At 47.6% G+C, this 20,469-nt stretch overlaps 2 protein-coding genes across 6 annotated transcripts in view; one reads left to right on the top strand and one right to left on the bottom strand.

Annotated features, from left to right (window-relative positions):
* Nucleotides 1-1,205: 1,205 nt before the first annotated feature.
* GTF3C4 (general transcription factor IIIC subunit 4) lies at nucleotides 1,206-20,259 on the bottom strand. Of its 3 annotated transcripts, none has more exons than XM_061604457.1 (5): nucleotides 19,727-20,259; nucleotides 13,511-15,334; nucleotides 11,170-11,300; nucleotides 9,641-9,729; nucleotides 1,206-1,657 (listed from the first exon to the last, which is right to left on the bottom strand). In XM_061604457.1, exons 1-5 carry the CDS (start codon nucleotides 20,159-20,161, stop codon nucleotides 1,602-1,604), a joined length of 2,535 nt encoding a protein of 844 aa, XP_061460441.1. In that variant the 5' UTR covers nucleotides 20,162-20,259; the 3' UTR covers nucleotides 1,206-1,601. The 3 variants fall into 3 exon arrangements, 2 of the variants coding, with proteins under 2 accessions (XP_061460441.1, XP_061460440.1); XM_061604456.1 differs by lacking the exon at nucleotides 1,206-1,657 and adding an exon at nucleotides 3,068-9,022 and having other exon boundaries at nucleotides 19,727-20,256; XR_009759786.1 differs by lacking the exon at nucleotides 1,206-1,657 and adding an exon at nucleotides 10,446-10,691 and having other exon boundaries at nucleotides 9,646-9,729.
* DDX31 (DEAD-box helicase 31) overlaps nucleotides 19,556-20,469 on the top strand; it is a 61,467-nt gene continuing 60,553 nt past the window's right edge. For 2 of the 3 annotated variants that reach the window (XM_061604460.1, XM_061604458.1), the window contains exon 1: nucleotides 19,556-19,646. The gene's annotated coding sequence lies outside the window, so the exon portion shown is untranslated. Of the gene's footprint in view, nucleotides 19,647-20,254; nucleotides 20,370-20,469 lie in introns of those variants that run through there. The other variant, XM_061604459.1, reaches the window with a different exon arrangement.

The following is a 20,469-nucleotide window of genomic DNA, read 5'->3' as shown; positions in this document are numbered from 1 at the left end:
CAAACATAGAGGCCTGGAGGGCCAAATGTGGCCCCCAGCCCTGCTACAGCCCCCTGGCCCCTAGAAGGGTTTCCAGCTCAGGCCTGAGTGACAAAACGGCCTGCTCGTGTTCCCTAAAGGGCCGCTCTGCCCTCAATGGTGCAGGAAGCAAGCCTGAGATCGTCCCTCTGGCAAGAGTCAGGCTTCTGCTGAACCGTCCCTTCTAGGCCGCCTTCCTGCCTTTACCCTGCTGCCTTGCCCTTGCCATGACAGCCTGGCCCCTCCTTGCCATTCTTTTCCACCTGGGCTGGCGATCCCCAGTGAGGGTGGCCAGGCTCCAGGTCAGCCCTTGACCGAGGCTTCTCCCTGTCTGTGCTCCCCAGCCCAACAGGTGGAGCCACCTAGCAACCCATGCGGCCCGCTGGCCCCTGCTCACCCATCGCTTCTGACGATGACACCCGGCCAAGCGCAACCCTGGGATCCCTGCAGGGGTGGCAGTGGGATGACGTCAGCAGATCCCACTGTGACCTTGAGGTATTTGTGACGGTCTCCACTTACCAGCGTGTGGCTGCTTACCTCAGCAGGTGCTTACCCCTCCCCAATCCCTGTAAGGATACTCTGCCCCTCCTGTGCATCAGTTGGGATGGCTGCTATTAATAATAAATAGAGAGTACATCTTGCTAATATCACCTCCATTGGAGTGTTCCTACTAAATATTGATAGGCGAAACGGCTCGGCCACGCATTTAAATACTGTTTGCCGTGCAAGCGAGGGTACAAAGGGGACAGCGGCTCTTTAATTAGACAGGTACATCTGCTTAATTAATTTAGCCGTAAAGCCATTGTTCCCTATTCTCCCCCCCCCCCCTTTCATCTATACACGTCGGCGATATTAGTTCCGCTCAGACGGCTGCAGAGAAACCAGAGCTGAATGTGCGGCCGGCTTATTGAGATGCAGCCGGCGTGTTCGCCTGGAGAGTCTCGGGTCAGCGGTCAGACCCCCAAGGGCTTCCGCCGGGCCTGGAGTGCAGGCTGTCTGGGTTAGCAGAACATGCTAATACTCTTGTAGGACTCTCCCTTGGAAAGAGCTAAAACAATTGACATTCATTTAATTACTGGGAAACGAAAGAGGCCTTTGCATCCACTTTGCATAGTAAGAGGCCCTGTTAATGCTAGAAAAGATTCAGCAGGCAAGAGGAAGAATTAAGACTTTTATAATTGGAAGATGACACTTCCAAACCAATCTGGGACATGGGGTGGATTTGATTAGCATCTGATTCTAGCCAAATACATATTTGGCAAGAAGATCACTGGGATCAAAAGAAAGCAAGCCAGGGACGCACCAGGTGATGACGCTAGTTCAGGGATGTTAAAACGTGCAACTCTTGTCCAGTCCCCTCGCTACATTCCCAAGAGCAATGTCCCCCCCCCCCTTCTGACAGCCGGCATGCAGTCAATCTTACGTGCCTGCGTTATGAGAGCTTAACTGATCTAATTGTACCCAAGGCAGAGCCATAGCAGGATCCTTCATGCAACAGGGGCAAAGCCTGAGCAAAATCACGCAGAGATGCAGCAGGCACACTCCTCTGTGGGCAAGAGTGCTGGGCTCATGGGTGCCTGCAGTCACGGACTTTCTTGACACCATGCAAGTACGTCCTGGAATTCTGATGTGGGGATTCCTGTTGAAGCAAGTTTGGGGAAAAAAGCTGTTAAGAGAGTGTTAGCCACTATAAGGACGTCCCTTTGCAAAATGAGACGACAGGCTTGATTACAGAAGCTCAGCAAAAACAATATACAAGGGTGGCCACTTGCCATACGGCTGTGGTCACAATGCAAACCCTCGTAAAATCAAAACAGTCTGGACTCAGTGTGCCGCAAGCATGCCCTGCGTGAGGTGCAATCACCAGGTTCTTAGAATGGGGCCTTTTCTGTTGTGGCACTGGAAATAATAGCAATGAAAGAGAGTGAAAAATCAAAAGATATTGTAAGTGATTTTCTTTTTTTTACAAACAAAATCATTCCAAAATTTCCTTATTTTTTACTCTCTTCATTGGTTTGCTATGGATGCTTACTGTTTGTATTTCACTAGAAGTTACAGAACTGGGCTCCTGTTGGGAGGAACAGCGGGACATAAATCAAATAATAAATATATAAAATAAATATTATTTAAGGGGCTACCAGACTAGCTACCTTCAGAGAACCCTTCACACCACACTGGCTTTTGCAGCGCTTCTCAAGATGTCCACGGGTGTCAACCAGACTGCTGGGGAGAAACAAAAAGGAACCCAACAATCTTCAACAACCTTTTCTGAGCAAAATGTGTCCCTGCAGGCAAACATACGTTAGGCCACGGCAGACCAACCTTGAGGGATCTCGAAGACAACTGCCAGCTGGGCTGTGTGTCCCATTCATTGCATGGAGTGCTGAAAGAGGCATTTTGGGAAAGCTGGAATGGTCAAGCACGCTCAAGAGGACGGCGGCTGCAGCAGCAGGAGCTGCTGCCTTCCTCTACCCCTTGATTTCTGCCTGTCTCTCCTTTTTAGCAGCAGCTAGTTGTTTCCAAAGGGGAGGACCACAGATAACGAGCCATCAGAAGGAGAGGGTTAGGTAGGCATAGTGCAACTGGGGGCGCTGCAGCAGCTAGACCAAACCGCCCCACACACCAGTTGGGTTTCAGATGCGTTTGACCACAACCAACGTGGTCTCAACTCAAGAAGCCTATGGTTGGTCTGGTCTTCCTCCTCCTGACCTTTGCCACTAGGGCTCCCGCTTAGACTTAAACGTTAGGGCTCAGTTGATGGAGCCAGAACGTTCACAGTAAACTAGAGAGAAAGGCAGCCAGAGGCTCTGCAATGCTGTCCAGCTTTCTCTGGCTACCTTGGAGGGGGTGTCCCTTTGGATTCCCCATCTCTCAGTCTCTTGGCTTACCCTTACAGTAGCTACTATCCATGGGATGGATGTAGCATATAGTCAGGCTTTGTGTTCCTTCTGTTGGGCCGATTGCCAAAGAGAAATCAGCGTCCTGCATTATCGCCTGTTTGACCAACCTCTCCTCCTCCAGTTTTTAAAGATGGAAGTTTCACAATATAAAAGTTGTGCGTTTCTTTTATTTAGAAAGGGGTTCATGTAACAGTGCTGCTGTTGCAGTATACAAAACACATTCTCCAGATTATGTTTCACATTTACAAAAGAAGTCAACCATATATACAGCATTAATATTCACAGTAATGTACCATCCTCAAGGGAACCACAGCATTTAACAACACTGCCTTAATGCGGTCAGCTCAGTAACGAACAGCCAGCTAGTTGATTAACATTTCTGCTCTACAACACACTGATTTTGTTTTTTAAAAAAAAATAAAAGCCAAAATACAAAAGGCCTAACTGGATTAAGGGATAAAACCTTGATCAGACTCTCTTATTGCATCATAGCAAAGAGGACTTATCTGCAGAGTTAGTCAAACTTTGAAATCAACATATAAGCTAGTGAATAGATTAGCATCTTTACAAATGATAATTTTCAATGACTTTCCTCCTTGGGATTGAAGGTTTGGTATGTCAAACCTCTAGCAGTGTAATTTTTAATGGTTTTGTAAAACCGGGGGGGGGGAGAGATAAAAGGAGGCCATCTTTTCAAACTGGAAATCTAATTCAAAATGAAATCCTAGTCCCCCTCCCTTTAGTCTCAACATTTGGGAACTGTATCTCAAGAGCCGCTGGTTAGTCTTTCCAAGAAGAATGATCCTCTGCCCCCTGTATTTGCAGTACAGCAACACAGGATTTTCCTTATGGGTCCGCCTTGCATTGCCTACATGCCCAATATCCCACATACTATCAAGGTGGGGATAGTTTTTCAGAGGTGAAGTGTTCCCCTAAGACAGCTATTTTTAGCATCTCAAAGGCTGCATACACACCATACATTTAAAGCTCATCCCACCCCCCAAGAATCCTGGGAACTGTAGTTTGTTAAGGGTGCTGGGATTGTACCTCTGTGAGGGGTAAACTACAGTTTCCAGGATTCTTTGTGTGGGGCATGCTTTAAATGTATGGTGTATATGCAGCCAAAGACACTCCCTCCCCAGCAAAAATGTGCCTTGAAACAGGAAGGGCTCTGTTCTTTTTGCATGAAATATGTTATAACTGTATCTATATATACCAGGTCCCAAGGGTGCTCTGTCGCATTACAAGGTCACGCTTTAAATATGACCCACCAGTTGAACCCAAGATGGGGCTATGCAGTTTGGAACAGGCTCGGGTTGCAAAATCTCTATTGGAGGTCGCCGATTCATAAGATTGCCATAAGTTGTAATCGATTTGAAGGCACGTAACAACAAGTATTAGGGATTGGGACCAGATTCAGCACCTCCTCTGAAGTAGAGGATGCCATCCACTTCCACAGAGAAAAGCAAATAGCAGCAGTTGGAAGGAAAATGTGCCCTTGGGTGACGCGTCTCAAACTGATAGCACCACCACAGCAGGAGATGCGTCCTGTGCACAGAGATGCATCACGGAAGAGGTAAGCAACTTGCGGGCCTCATCCTAGTTCAGTTCAGACTTCTTGCAAGTAGTGATCTTTGGGTTGTATCCAACTAGGTTTTACTTAGAGTAGGCCCAGTGAAATGAATGGGCCTAAGTTAGTCATGCTCATTAATTTCAGTGGGTCTACTGAGTAGGACTAACAACTCTCTGCACCTCCCCCCAGCAGCCTGCAGGGCAGGGCGGAAAAGAGAGAAAAAAGGGGGTGGTAGAATGAGAAAGGGAGAGGGGGGCAAGGGGTGGCCCCAGTCACCACCAGCATGCTGCCCCAAAAAGATTACTCCTGAGAGAACGCGGCCCTTTGCCACCACTGCGCTGTGACATCCTTTGCACATGTAAGTCCTATCTGCAAACCTAGACTATTCAAATAGCAGGCACTGGCTCCTACCTTTTTTTTCTTTGGGGGGAGGGGAGCAGGTTTCTTTTCTTGTCCTTCCGGAAAGGAGATTAGGTATTTTGCAGCTGTTGAGAGTTTACTGATTTTTGGAGCTGAACACAACGCAAAAGTTCTAAGGATTAGGTGACTCTGCAAGGCATAATTGGGCTGTGCACAAAGGAACCCCCAGCTGAGACTGAGCTCCATGTCGCCTTTCGGAAATATCTGCCCTGTTCCTTGCAGGAACCCCGGCTCCTTAGAGAACGGCAGCCTAGCTTTTTCTAGACATTAGAGCTGAGCTGGCCTTCATTCAACCCTGGGCCATGTAACTGCTACACCAACACCAGTGACGAAGAGAGAGATTTACAGGTCTGCACCGGGAGCACAGCCGTACGGATTTTAATTCAACAGGCGCAAAGTTCTATAGTCACCTCAAGCTTCAAACAAGGGGTGAGGGCCTTTTTGAATGCAGCTGCAAGGAAAATGGGAAGGCCAGTCCAAGAGACTCACAGGGCAATTAGTTTTAAGATGCTCCTAGAGCAGGGGCACCAAACCACTGGCCCTCCAGAAGTTGCTGGACCTCAGTTCTGAACATCCCTGGCTATTATGCCATGCTGGCTGGGGCTGATGGGGACTGGAGTCCATCAACAACTGGATGGCCACAGGTTCGCCACCCTTAGCCTTGAGCTTTGCAGGCTTTGCCGGCCACTTTTGGATTGTTGCTTATCTTTGCTCTCAGGCGTGCCTGGCAGGCTGCTGTTGAACCAGTGGGACAATTGGCCTGAACAAGCATTGACACTGTTCTTATTGCTCTTGTCTCTTGCTTCTAGTTCCTGATTGTTGTTGCTTTTTTAAGAAAATGAAATTCCAGGTAACTGTTTTTGGGGGTGGTCCCATCTGTCCTCTAAGCAAGAGGAAAAAGTAAGAAATGGAAAGAAATCATGATATATTCATCTTTGCTCTGGGCCTTGTAAGAAAGGTGGTGATCCACCCGATTTTATCTTCAAATTCACTCAAGTGGGATGGATAAAAATCCTTCTATAGTCAGCCTGTTTTTTGTTTTTTTAAACACACCAGGAGTGGGAGTGATGAGGTTATGAAATCTCTTGGGACTGAAGCAATCTAGAGATTTGTTGAGGAGCCATTCAGAAACACATTGTGAGTCGGAGACCTTCAGCCAACTCGCAAACCCATTTCACCAACACCAAACTATGATTGGTGCTCCCCGTGTTACTGATTCAACAACATTCTTCATCTGAAATTGGTCCCTTCAAATATTATGGGTTCAAATCAGCCCTTGATGGGTCTTGATGCATGCTCAGCTCAAGGCAGTTGCAAAACAAAATGTATTCAGCATTTTCTCTTATGCGCTTCTGGGGATTTAATGGTCCGTCCCCCAGTCACCATTGTTAAATCTCTCTGCAACTATGTATGCTAGGCATTTATTTTTGCAAGCAAGTAGAAAGCCGAGATTCTTTTAGTTCTTAAAAAGATGAATTAGTTCATCTATTAGCAACAGAGATGCTGAACTTGGCCTGCACGTGACCTCCCCCCCCAAAAAAATCTATTGTGGCAGTTTGGATTTCTTTAGTCGTGCTGATTGATGAGAATTCAGCTCTGTACACTCTTCTGTCCTCTTACCAAGAACACATTGTTCAATATTTAATTAGCCTTTTACACGTTTTAATCCAATTAACCCAATGTACTTCCTAATGCGCACTATTTAAGTTCTCTCCACAGGCCAACCAAAAGCAGAGCTGGGGGTGGGGGGAGAAGAATAATGACTGGGATGTGGCACAGCCTCCTTCGGCAGATCCACTCATTTCCGGTACGGAAAGCAAATGGACACAAAAGCTGTACCGCTATATCTGTCTAGCCCATGGTTGCCTCCTCTGACTTGCAATGGCTCTCAAACACCGCTGTTCCCCAGTGTTGCTTCTCCATAGCCTTTTTAATTAGAGAAGACCCTCATGCCAGATTAGGAAGGGGGGGGAAAGGTACTGTACTCTTGACTGCCTATATGGGCACGTCCAGGATACAAACCTGGAATCTTTCACTCACTCAGCAAGGAGGAGGTATCCAGAGCAGGGTTTCCAAACTGTGTGGTCCGCAGACCGAGCTCCATCCAGGGGGTCCGCAGCGTTATCTGTGGACTTGTGAGTGAAGAAAGGAGAGGGCACATCTGTTACACTAAATATTCACACTGGTTTTCAATTGCATTTAATCGCTTCTTTTCTTTCTCATACTGTGTATTTTTGTACTACAGTTTGCATTCTGTGGAATACAATAAAATACTATGTACAAGGAAGAAAAGAAGCGATAAAAACGCAATTGAAAAGTCATACAACTTCTAGCGCAGTGTATTACAATTGCTACAACAGGCAAAGAAGTTATTAAGCGGTCCGTCAAGACCCTTCGCAATTTTCAAGTGGTCTGGGGGGGGGGGAGTTTGGAAACTGCTGCTCTAGACCATCTCCGAAAGTACAAGAGGAGGGATTACTGGCTTCAGGACAAAGCCTTAGTACAAAGTTACCAGAGACACTCAACGCGTCAATTCTAAAGCACTGAATGACAACAAACCCCATTTTGAAGTCCCTTTCAGCTCCCCCTGACAATACATTCTTATTTCCAAGAGGCATCCGTTAATAAATTGATCAATCCAAATCTACAACTACCTGTTAAGTGCAGTGTTTTGGTCAAAGAGCAGCACACAGCTAAAAACTGTACTTGCAGCCTACTAACCGAATCCCGGACAACTCCCACCTGCTTCCATGAAGGGTATGTCCTCATGGAGCCTAGTCTACACATGTAGCAGAATACTAGTTTCCTATTTGAAGGAACTTTTAATGGTGGCATTATTATCACTATCAGAGAGGAGGACTAAAATGAGCTCCCCATCCTGGAGTCTGAAGTGGTGCTGAAGACCTCAGCTGATTAAATCTGCTGCATGTTGTAGATCCAGCCATAGCAAGGGGCAAGTATGTTTATATTATTTAAAACATTTATACCCTGCCTCTTAGAACCCAAGGCATCTAATTTGAAAGAACAAATGGATTTTTGCAAGGCTTAGTTCTCAGGCTGGATGGCCTCATCTTACGAGACAATAATGAACTGCCACAGAGTGCCTAGTTGGATTTTCTAATGTGTTGAATGCCCAACCCAACAGCTACACAGAATTTCTCCATCTACAACTGGCACTGTAACTGGAGGAAGACAGAAAACTACTGGCAGGGGGCAGGCACAATTCTTGCTACAAAGACTGGAAGGCTACAACGCACTGGAAGAAATTTGGAGGGGATTATGCAATTAGAGGGGGAAACGGGCGGCAACGAGGGGGAATCACTAGTAAGAACAGAGGGAGTTGGAATAAAAATGTTGATGCTCAGACTTTTAGAACAGGGTCTCTGTGTGACATGCCTCATTGCTAGCATAGCTTAATTTGCCTTTTAAAAAACTTAGTATCCCATATTTGGCACAGAGTGTTTAACGTTCCTTGTAAGGAGATGCAGGGCTTCTCGGCCAACCTCTATACAATAGTGAAATGGTCTTTTTTTTCTTCTTCAGTGACTATAACTGGCATGCACGACATTTGAAGATATTCCGAAAGTCCACACATTATTTCTAATAATTTAATTGTCTCTGGTACAGCAAGTGCCAATATTGGTTAGAAAATTAATGAAGAAGTACCACAGGCCAACATCCTGCTGATGTATGCAGAAGCAGCAGCTGCTTGCGCCGTTTGGGATCCTGTCCGTGCCGAAAGAAAAGCATCCCACTGCTGAATGGACTGGGGGGAGTCAGCCCTGGTGTGCTTCTCCGATACCAGCCCCCGCTTGCAAAAAAAGAAATGAGTCAAGTGCCAACAGTCAACCACAACTGGATCGGTTTCCAAAGTGTCTGTGCTGGGGTTTCCTGAGAGAAAGCCTTGTTGCCTCTCAGGTTTGAAATGAGACACTGGACCACTGAGCATTTCCGGCTCTGTTTAAAATTGCCCCACTGACATTTCCCAGGTTAGAGGGATGCTTGGGGCACAGGAGAAAGGAACATCAAGCTCTCTATCTTGTTCTTTAGAAAACGGGAGAGTCACAGAAAGTACAAGGCCCTTGAAGTAACCTCTTGATCCAATCAGGATCTGAAAACAAGAAAACAATTTGTTGGAGGACTAAATGAGAAAAGATGACAAAGAAGGAAAAAGCTAGTGCCGAGACAAAAGGGGAGGGTGCCTTGCAGTGCACAGAATACTGTTTATTTGGTCCAATGCGTTTCAAATAAAACCTGCCTTGGGGGCTCTACCTCTGTGATCTATGCTCCCAAAATACTCTCCTATCACATAATTATTTGCAGAAGGGTATTTGGCGAGCACAGATTTACTTCAAAATACTGTTTTGTGCAACTTGAAGTCTCCTTGCCTTTTGTCTCGTGGAGGATAAAGTGACACAGGAAACAAGGACATAAGAAATGAGAACACAATATTCCAAAGAGTGCCACTTCCAGGATGAAATCTCAAGCTGACTTTGAAATAAAGGGATGGAAATCTATGATCGCTTCTAACCAGAAAAGTCAAGATAAATCAATTCCACTGATATTTGGGGACTGCAGAAACAAGGCTCACATTGCACCCTAAGAGGAAATACTCGACAGCTGCTTGAAGTGAACGAGTATCGACGCAGAGCCTTCTCCTTGCCTAGATCATGAACTCAGCCAAAATCTGCGGCAACACCCCCTCTTTGAGCTAAAGGAAAGAGCTCACCTTCTGGGGTTGGATGTCGTGCGATGCTGTCGCGAAGCAGGCACCTTCTGTACACAAGGCTTTGGCAGGCTTGGTAGGTTAGAAAGCACCTGCAGAGGTGGTAGAAGTGAGTAAAGAATTATGGAAAGGCCTTGCAACGATTAGGGTCAGATTCTTCTCAGAATGGCATCCTTTACATCAGGGCTTTAGAAGCTCTGTCCCTCCAGATGCTGTTGGAGTCCAACTCCCATCAACCCTAGCCAGCAGGGCCAATGGTCAGGGATGACGGGAGCTGGAGTCCTGTGGAGGGCCACAGGTTTCCCAGTCCTGCTTTGAAGAAATACTGGGTTGGATCAAGTTAGTTGAACTCTGCTTCCATTGATAGAAATACAGTAATTTGTCATGAGTAACTTGCTCAATGTAGCCTAAGTCCAACTAAGTTAGTTTGGATCCAACCTGTTATAAGTATAAATCACCAATTGGAGGTAAATGCACATTACCAATAATGGACGCCAATCAGATGACGCAAGACTAGAACAGGCACAACAGGCAGCAGGGGTGTTTGTCTGCCACAGCCGAGCAGGCAAGGCAGATAAGCCACAGAACGGGAACCTAGGCCCTGAGGTTTTTACGCAGCATGTAAAATTATGGTGGCACCTTTTTAGTTTTGTTTACTAACTCTAAGTCAAATAAACCTGCAAAATCAGATCCGGATCAATTTATGGTATCCGGAAATTGATTTCCCATAAAACCCACATCACTGCCAAGAAGGCAAAGAAGAAACTCTAATGTCAAGTCAGGCACATTCAGAGGCTAGCAAGTTTACCACGGCATAAACTTTCGTGACGCAGGATCCCTTCTGCCAGATCCAACACTGCTTTCAAATCCATCTGGCAACAGCAACCAAGGAAAGTTTTACTCGAGCGCAGGCAGGTCTTATCCTCCAATAGTGATGAGCTGAACATTCAGCTCCAGCACTTGCAGTTTCATGCTAGGATTCTTCTTCCTTTGGCTATTTAATTTCTTCCCATTTATATCGGCTTATGATATAAATATACATATTTCATGGACACTAAAATACAAGCACAATGCTAAAAAACAATGAAGTTTTATCATCGTTTGAAAACAACCCAGGGTATGCAAAGTTTACAGGTCTGTCTAAATGGCAATGGCTGGTAAAACGGACGTGGGAGACACCTCTGGGTGTTGAACGCCTACTTGTTTCCCAGGAACTTCCAAACAGGCACACCACATTCTGATGTCTGTTGGGAAGATAAGGAGAGCGAGGGCGAAGAAAAAAGTGGCCCGTTACGTACCCTCTGGCAACACAACCTCCAACAGGCAGAAAGACCATTTAGATGGATTTCAGTATGTCTCCCTGCCAGCCACACTTTGCTACTGCTTGCAAGACCAGCAGGCATCTTGCTGGCTTTCCCAGGAGAGCAGATGATTCGTATTCTGTATTCTCCATGCCCTGCAGGAAGGCATTTCACTGATCAACCCCACCCCCAGCTAAATCAGAAAGAAGGGAGCCAGGCAGTTGGCCTTACCTGAGCCAAATGTGTCCGTTGGAACAAACTGCCTGTTTGCGATCTGCGAACGGCAGGATCTCTTTGCACAAGCTGCAGTGCTCCGGGAAAGTCTGTTTGTTCATTTTCTTTAAGATATGCCCAATCAGCACCTGGGAACACACAGCAGCAGCAGTCAGCAGCAGCGCTTATAGGAAGAGACATCTGCCTGCTGAAAGGTGGGGAAATCTCACAGGAGTTGCAAAGCCTGGGTGTGTGAGAGTGAGTGAGTGTGCGCTTTCTGAAGAACACAAGATGCAAAAGCCCAACAATGGAATGAAAAAGCAACGCAGACGTCTCTCAGGCATGCAAAATGCAGAGTGAATGACTTCTCCACGGAGGAACTTAATTGCCCTACCTCCCCCTCCCCCGCACACATCTTGGAAGAAACTGATAGTGGTGGGTCAACCAAAAAGAGAGGCGCTTTGCCTCAAAGCACATGATATTGCTCGGAAAACATGATAAAATATTTCAGTACACCTTCTTTTGTCAGTGGAGCGTCAACTCTTAGCTGCTTAGGAATCTGTAGAAAAAATACGGGATTGCAGCAACTCTGGAAATGCACTACTGATTGATTGAATGATTTGTTTCATATCCTGCCCTCCCTCCCAGTAGGAGCCCAGTTGTAATTTATGTAGAACCACGGAAGGATGCAACACTGTGCGTGCACTGACTGCCCCCGGATCAACCTGTCCCAGCATGAAGCTCTTTCACCAAGGCTCTTCTTGGAGTATCACAACCATCGCTGATTAAGTAGGCCACAGAGGGGAGGGGGGCTTCTTCATCCAGGGCACTCCCAGCTGGGGAACTCTCTCCAGGCAGGGCAGGGCAGCTTACTTGGCTTCCCAGAGCCAGGGTCACTGCCAGTTCCTGAGAGGCAGGTGGCAGGGAGTTGGCGCTACTGCTTCAAGAAAACTCGCCTGGCCCCGCTTCATTATTTGCTAGGCATCTGGTGAAGACATTTTCCTCCTCTCAGACAAATTAATGGTTTGTACATTGAGACAGGAGGAGGCTACATTTTAAAGCCAATGACATTTTCACTTTCCCATTTCACTGCTATTTTCATTTGAGTATTGTGCCAACTGTGTTATTTATTACCTTCAACTGGTTTATTATTGTTTTGTTTTACAGTGCCCTGGGTGAAATATTGTGAAGGACAGCAAAAAAAGAAAATAAATGCGAAGGAATAAACAGAGGCTCTCCCAATTCAAGTTTCAACAGGGGGGCAACATGAAAAGGCATCAACACAGCCTCACCTGTCACTCTGGAAAGTGTAAGATGTTTTGACTCCTAATAATCTAATATATCCAAGAACATAAATGAAATACAAACATTTACTTGTTTTATTTGGAACACATATACACCACTCGGTAACTAGAAGTTCTCAAGGCAGTTTACTTGTTAAAAGGCGGCTTATTAAAAGGGGGCTTATCAATGATATAAAGTGCTGGCAGTCTCAGCAGGGGCAGGATTTCACATGTAGATCTTCCAGTTTCGCATAAAGGAACAGAAGACCTTACACCAGATTGTCTACATAGGTTCTGGCGGTCTTGGGGGAGCAGCAACTCCTCCCTGCAAGCGCCATTGCCACACACACATCCCGCCCAGACCAAATTCTGGAATGGATCAGATAATGTCCAGGCCAACTCCTGCCATGCAGTTCTTTCCTCAGACTGCTGACTGGACAGCACTTGGAATCATCACAGGAGGGGGCTGGACAGATCAGATCCAGGAGCAGAGCAGAGAGAAACAAGTCCAAGGTATTTACAGACAGCAGTAACAGCAGTTGTGATCCTCTGACAGAACATACTGAACTATTAGGAATTCAACCTATAACCTGCTGATATGGGGGGGCGGGCGGAGCAACACAGAAGCAGGCAGGAAAAGGATCCTACTTTGTCCCTGCTCAATCCCTTTCACTTGTGCCAGGCAATGCACGTGATCCAATATCTATTCCCTGACGGGACCACATCTGAGGCCACCAGGCCTACCAAGAACGCAAGAACTCTAAAAGGCCCGCACCAATGACCTAGATGCAGTAGCCTTTGACCTTCCACATTGGAGACCCACCTTTAGCCTTTATCTGCACCAACGTTTAAAGCTGGCTTTCTAATCGTGGCTTATTTGGAAGCCATCAACCAAAGTTCGCAGGTCGCACGTAATGGGAAGCGAAGGTCGCTTCCCTGCTTGTGCAAAGAGGAATGAAGTGAGAGAGCAAGAGGGCTGCATGCGAGGGCACAAAGCTCATGCATGTCGGGGTTTCTTAAGCCAGCATTTGATTGTACAAAATAGACCACAAGCCTTTATATTGAGAGGTACTTACCCGTGCTGTCCTGTCGTCGTAACTTTCGTCACACATTAAGAAGTCACAGACCCCCCGCGTGGGAATGCTGGTGTTCTCCGTAATCCATGTGTGCAAGTAGACTTCCCCCAAGACCCGTTTCATGTGTTCCCGGGTCAGATGCATTTCTACAGCTTCGATCTGGGCTTGGATTTCAAGAAGCTTCTCCTCCATTGGCTCTCGCCCTCCTAAGTCACTTGGGCGGACAAGAGAGTCATCGGCCAGATCATCCATATCCACCCCACTGACGACGTTGCTTGGATTTTGCTTGCTGTCCTGTTTCAAAGTCCCCTCGTCTTGTTGAGGCTCTTCGCTCCCATCTGTCCCAGGGGAATGTGCTATTAAGACCTTTGTGTCCTCGTGTGTCGGCCTCCACAGGGCCTCAGAGGGAGCCTTCTGCAGCGACTGGTACAAAATCCTCAAGAGGAACAGTTTGAAGCGCCAAAAATAAGTGGACCCAAAGCTCTCAATCTTTTTATCCAAGGCTTCCTGTAGGAACCGCGGGATGTGCTTATCTTTCAAGATCTTCCAGCGGACGAGATCCGTTAGGTCAACCTGTCTGAAAAGGTTTTGGACAGAGGATTCCAGGAGCTGAGCGGCCGCTTCCTCAAATGTTTTGAGGGTCACAAACTGAACCTGGTAGCTCTTGGTAATGGGGTGGAGGCCGTTGGTCATGCCTTCTGTGGTCACGACCGCTAGGTATGCGCCACAGGGGCTCACTGCAATCCCGTGAGTCCTCACAGAGCCAAACACTTCAGACAACTTTAGCAGCTGGTGCTCAAATTTCAGTGCAACATCCGTGAAGATGGGGATCAGCTGCCTGACCTTCCCATCAATAGAGCATGTGTAGATGGTCCCGTTCTGCTTGTCTGCAGTCATGGAGATGATTGGGAGAGAGTGGAGCCCAGTCACATGCGAGTTATGGACATTCAAGCCTGCTTTGGATATCAAGAGAAGACACCAGAAGACGTAGCACCCTCTCGCAGCCACCACTAAGCTACAGCTACATTTCTGATATGGGTGGTAGAGAGGAATGCTCTTGATGCTGTGTACAGGCAATTGGTCCATTTCCTGCCACAAAACCACTGGCTGTCTCAAGGTGAAGTAGCCCTTGACTGCTTTAAGGTTGACCGGGAGGATTTTAACGGGTCCGAAAGCACTCCCCACAATAAGCCCACTCATCTTGCGGTTGCTGTGCTCATATTCCCACCAGGACAAGACGCTGGGGGAACTGATTCCCGACTCAATGGTATTGCACGAGGTGATTGATTCCTTGCCCACAAAAGGTAGCTGGAACTGCCAGACGGCAATGTTACCATTTTCAAAGATCACCGCCAGCAGCACACTGCCCACATCCCGACACTCGTTGTTATGCTTCACCTGCTGGGTGGTGCAGATCCCAGACCACTCCATGCGCACCGGGGTCTGCATGCTGTGCCGTCTCTGAAATTCGGAGAAGTCCCCTAAATCCGCCCGGGGACCCTCACCCTTACAAAGCCGGTAGCTGTTTTCATACAGGCGCTCCCCATAGAACTCAGTCAAGTCAACCAACTGCACCCACTGAAGTCTGTTAAGGTTAGTGTGGATGGTTAGTCTGTTGTCCACAGTTAAGGCCGCCAGCAGGCACCTGCCATTTGCATCACAGCCCAGGGGAGACCAGCTGGCGTATTTGAAGCCTCGCATAGATGGCAGCGACTTCCCTTCAGGGTTGAACACTCTGTCTAACATGAATGTCTGGCTTACAGTTGGATCCTTCGAACTCGCAAACTTTTCCTTACATTCGGCAACTTCTTTTTTGGAACCAACCTGAAAAAAGAAAGCCAGTGTGTTTAAATATATGCACATTCAAACTGAAAGCTGGCGTGGCACCTTAAAGGCAAAGAAATGAACTTCCATTCGCAAAAGCCTGCTTGATCAGGTTCTGGTGCATGCACCTGATGAAGCAGGGCACCCGCCACAGCTCTGAAGCACTCAATAATATCAGAGCAGCCCTGCAAGATAAGACGGAAGACCTATCTAGTCCAGGATCCTCTTCCCAACAGGGGTCAAACGGAGGCTTATGGGAAGCCCTCAGTAGGACATCAGCATAATGCCCATCTCCTGCCGTTGTTCTCCAGCAATTGTCATTTAGAAGTCTCTGACTCTGCAAGTAACAGACATCACAATGACCAGCCACTGACAGCCTGATCTCCCACGAATGTGTCTAATCCCCTTTTAAAGCCGTCCAAGTTGGTGACCATCACTACACCTTGTGAGATCGGATACCGCAGTTCAATTACGAGCTGCATGGAGTAGTACTGCTGCTTCTTTGTCCTGATCTCCCACTATTCAGCTCCGTTGGATGACCCGGGGAAAAGGGCCATTTCAAGAACCCTCTAGCCCTGTCTTCCCCCAAGTCATTTGTGCACTGGACTAGCAGCCGTGCCCACCTCTAGTGGCAATGAGTTGCACAAGCTGACCATGCCTTGCTCTATATGTGGGTAGCAAAGGGGTGAGCAGACTTCAGGGTTGGTTTTTCCCCCTACAGCCTCAGCATCACCAACCAATCTGACCCTAGTGTGAAACACAAATGCTTGAAATTAAAAATTCTGACCCCAGAAATGAATGGATCGCCTAACCCTTTCACACAAAAATCGTAGACTACCCCAAGATTTCTTCATTTCTCCAGCAGAAAATGGCAATGGGGTGGGAATCAGTTCATTATTAAATTGCTATGTTTAACCATTGGGAACAGGGAGAAATAAATCCTTTCTGATCTACCACACACCACCCAGAGATCTACCCGGAGATCCAGATCTATCCTGTTGTGTAGTGGTTAGTGTTGGACTAGGACAAGGAATCTTTTTCATCCCAAGGGCCTCATTCCCTCATAGGGAACCTTCTGGGGGCCGCATGCCAGTGGTGTGCGGAACAGAAACAATTCTTACTTTCGTACAGCAGCCTACATCCCAGCCACACAAAAGTCAGAGGTTTCTACCCTCTCACCTCTCCATCCTCAACTCAAGCAAGCATAATCGCTACTTAAGGACACTTTTCACCTAGGCAAAAGCACCTGAGAGGTGTGGAGCAAGGCTGGTGAAGGGTGTGTCCTGAAGAGGGGGCAGGGCATAGAGAGAGTTCCAAGAGCCAGATAGAGTGTTCTGGAGGGCCACATTCGGTCCCTGATCCCCTAAGTTCTGCATCCCTGGTCTAGGACCTGGGAGTTCCAGGTCCAAATCCCCATTCAGCCACACAAACCTCAACAGATGACTTTAAGTCAGTCTTCCTCTCTCAGCCTAACCTACTTCACAGGGTTACTGTGAGGATAACACAAAGAGCCCCATCTAAGCCACCTTAAGCTTCTTGGAGGAAAATGTGAGATGTAAGCACAACATTCAACCGTATTCAATGCTAGTACTAACCGGAGTAGACCCATCAAAGTGAACAGACATGTCTAACTTTGGTGCATAATCTCAATGGGTCTACTGTCAGCAGAAACTCATAAGAACATAAGAACATAAGAAGAGCCTGCTGGATCAGGCCAGTGGCCCATCTAGTCCAGCATCCTGTTCTCACAGTGGCCAACCAGGTGCCTGGGGGAAGCCCGCAAGCAGGACCCGAGTGCAAGAACACTCTCCCCTCCTGAGGCTTCCGGCAACTGGTTTTCAGAAGCATGCTGCCTCTGACTAGGGTGGCACAGCACATCCATCATGGCTAGTAGCCATTGATAGCCCTGTCCTCCATGAATTTGTCTAATCTTCTTTTAAAGCCATCCAAGCTGGTGGCCATTACTGCATCTTGTGGGAGCAAATTCCATAGTTTAACTATGCGCTGAGTAAAGAAGTACTTCCTTTTGTCTGTCCTGAATCTTCCAACATTCAGCTTCTTTGAATGTCCACGAGTTCTAGTATTATGAGAGAGGGAGAAGAACTTTTCTCTATCCACTTTCTCAATGCCATGCATAATTTTATATACTTCTATCATGTCTCCTCTGACCCGCCTTTTCTCTAAACTAAAAAGCCCCAAATGCTGCAACCTTTCCTCGTAACGGAGTTGCTCCATCCCCTTGATCATTCTGGTTGCCCTCTTCTGAACCTTTTCCAACTCTATAATATCCTTTTTGAGATGAGGCGACCAGAACTGTACACAGTATTCCAAATGCGGCCGCACCATAGATTTATACAACGGCATTATGATATCGGCTGTTTTATTTTCAATACCTTTCCTAATTATCGCTAGCATGGAATTTGCCTTTTTCACAGCTGCCGCACACTGGGTCGACATTTTCATTGTGCTGTCCACTACAACCCTGAGGTCTCTCTCCTGGTCGGTCACCGCCAGTTCAGACCCCATGAGCGTATATGTGAAATTAAGATTTTTTGCTCCAATATGCATAATTTTACACTTGTTTATATTGAATTGCATTTGCCATTTTTCCGCCCATTCATTCAGTTTGGAGAGGTCTTTTTGGAGCTCTTCGCAATCCCTTTTTGTTTTAACAACCCTGAACAATTTAGTGTCGTCAGCAAACTTGGCCTCTTCACTGCTCACTCCTAATTCTAGGTCATTAATGAACAAGTTGAAAAGTACAGGTCCCAATACCGATCCGTGAGGGACTCCACTTTCTACAGCCCTCCATTGGGAGAACTGTCCGTTTATTCCTACTCTCTGCTTTCTGCTTCTTAACCAATTCCTTATCCACAAGAGGACCTCTCCTCTTATTCCATGACTGCTAAGCTTCCTCAGAAGCCTTTGGTGAGGTACCTTGTCAAACGCTTTTTGAAAGACTAAGTACACTATGTCCACTGGATCACCTCTATCTATATGCTTGTTGACACTCTCAAAGAATTCTAATAGGTTACTGAGACAGGACTTTCCCTTGCAGAAGCCATGCTGGCTCTGCTTCAGCAAGGCTTGTTCTTCTATGTGCTTGGTTAATCTAGCTTTAATAATACTTTCTACCAGTTTTCCAGGGAGAGAAGTTAAGCTAACTGGCCTGTAATTTCCGGGATCCCCTCTGGATCCCTTTTTGAAGATTGGTGTTACATTTGCCACTTTCCAGTCCTCAGGCACGGAGGAGGACCCAAGGGACAAGTTACATATTTTAGTTAGCAGATCAGCAATTTCACCTTTGAGTTCTTTGAGAACTCTCGGGTGGATGCCATCCGGGCCCGGTGATCTGTCAGTTTTTATATTGTCCATTAAGCTTAGAACTTCCTCTCTCGTTACCACTATTTGTCTTAGTTCCTCAGAATCCCTTCCTGCAAATGTTAGTTCAGGTTCAGGGATCTGCCCTATATCTTCCACTGTGAAGACAGATGCAAAGAATTCATTTAGCTTCTCTGCAATCTCCTTATCGTTCTTTAGTACACCTTTGACTCCCTTATCATCCAAGGGTCCAATTGTCTCCCTAGATGGTCTCATGCTTTGAATGTATTTATAGAATTTTTTGTTGTTGGTTTTTATGTTCTTAGCAATGTGCTCCTCAAATTCTTTTTTAGCATCCCTTATTGTCTTCTTGCATTTCTTTTGCCAGAGTTTGTGTTCTTTTTTATTTTCTTCATTTGGACAAGACTTCCATTTTCTGAAGGAAGACTTTTTGCCTCTAAGAGCTTCCTTGACTTTGCTCGTTAACCATGCTGGCAACTCTGTGGAATACAACTGCGGAATACTCTGTTGAATACAACCCATACTTCAGAGAGTACAGGTTGTACCCCACTAAGCACTACACAGAATAGACCCACCAAAATCAACAGATTTATTGATTGATTTTGATGGGTGCCTTTTGGGTAGTACTAGATATAACCCCAGTGGGCAGTAACCAAGTAAATTACACTCAAGAGTAGACCCACCAACATTAATGGGGCGAAGCATCACGCCCATTATTTCCAATGGCTCTACTCTGGAGTAAGACAAACACCCCAATGTATTCTACATACACCGAGGCGCCAGCTCCTACACACTCCTTTACCTCTGAGTAGCCTCTGAGTAGATATGCCTGGGGGCCGCAACGCTGGAACTCGGCTCAAGAGTGGGCGGGGCCAGGGGTGGGCGGGGCTTGCTGGCGCTTCCCTTTAAGGCTCCTCCCACCTCTCCCCTCCTCCCCTCTCATTCCAACAAGCCCGCGCATGTCGTGGCGGTGAGTTCCGCGGGCTGTCCGCGTCTGTGAGGCCAGGAGCGACCTTTCCTTTCCCATCCCGCTGTGACCCTCCTCCCCACCTTGAGGTGGCAGGCGGCGGCCGGGGCCGGCACGGCCGTGCGGTGAATGACGAGGTCCGTGGCGGCGCCTCCGCTGCTGTTGCTGCCGCCGCCTTGGATATCGCTGAGCTGCTCGAGGACGGCGATGCTGCGGGCCGTGCTCACCGACACGCGGTGGTCCTCTGACCAAGCCAGCGGCTCCAGGCCGCTCACGCCGTGCTGGAGCCGCACCGCCGGGTCGCGCCGCACTGCCGTCAAGCGGAACCCCGCGCTGTTCCCGCCGGCAACGCCGCTGCTGGGTCCCGCCGCCGCCGCCTCCTCCTCCTCGTCTTCTTCCTCCTCCTGAGGCGACTCGGCCTCCTCTCCGTCTTCGTCGTTTCCCTCAGGAGGAGGAGGCGGCGGCGACGTCGCAGCCGCCGCTGAGTTCCCCTCAGCCGCCGCAGCCGCCGCCGCCATTTTGTCGCCGCCTCAGAGGCCGCGAGACGCCTCGCTCCCTTCGCTGTCCCTCGCGACGCATGCGCCGCAAGGAAGGGTCTCCCTTGTGTGGGAGCCGTTAGAGGTGTCTAATGTGGTGCCTCTGAAAGTGACTTTGATTTGTGGGGGGGAGGAGGATGGGGAGGAAGATTGGCTTTGATGGAAGCCCGCTGGTGTCACCTTTTATTTTGTAAGTAGGGTTCTGCTTTCAGCAGGGCAGGAAACGCTTTGGGGGAAAGTTCCAAGTAGAAAGGGGTGGGCAGGGTTGTTGGACTACAGTTCCCATCGTC

The sequence above is a fragment of the Rhineura floridana genome, chromosome 20 (assembly GCF_030035675.1).
Source record: "Rhineura floridana isolate rRhiFlo1 chromosome 20, rRhiFlo1.hap2, whole genome shotgun sequence".
NCBI classification, from domain to species: domain Eukaryota; kingdom Metazoa; phylum Chordata; class Lepidosauria; order Squamata; family Rhineuridae; genus Rhineura; species Rhineura floridana.
Note: the sequence above shows the minus strand (reverse complement) of the source record. Positions and strands in the feature narration are given on the sequence as shown.

What these genes read in the sequence shown, in the direction of transcription:
- GTF3C4 (XM_061604456.1), bottom strand. Translation starts at nt 20,161, where the DNA reads ATGGCGGCGGCGGCTGCGGCGGCTGAGGGGAACTCAGCGGCGGCTGCG. An exon ending in CCGCCGCCTGCCACCTCAAG is followed by an intron (nt 15,335 to 19,726) that starts GTGGGGAGGAGG and finishes TTCTTTTTTCAG; the next exon opens with GTTGGTTCCAAAAAAGAAGT. An exon ending in ACGACATCCAACCCCAGAAG is followed by an intron (nt 9,023 to 9,640) that starts GTGAGCTCTTTC and finishes TCTTGTTTTCAG; the next exon opens with ATCCTGATTGGATCAAGAGG.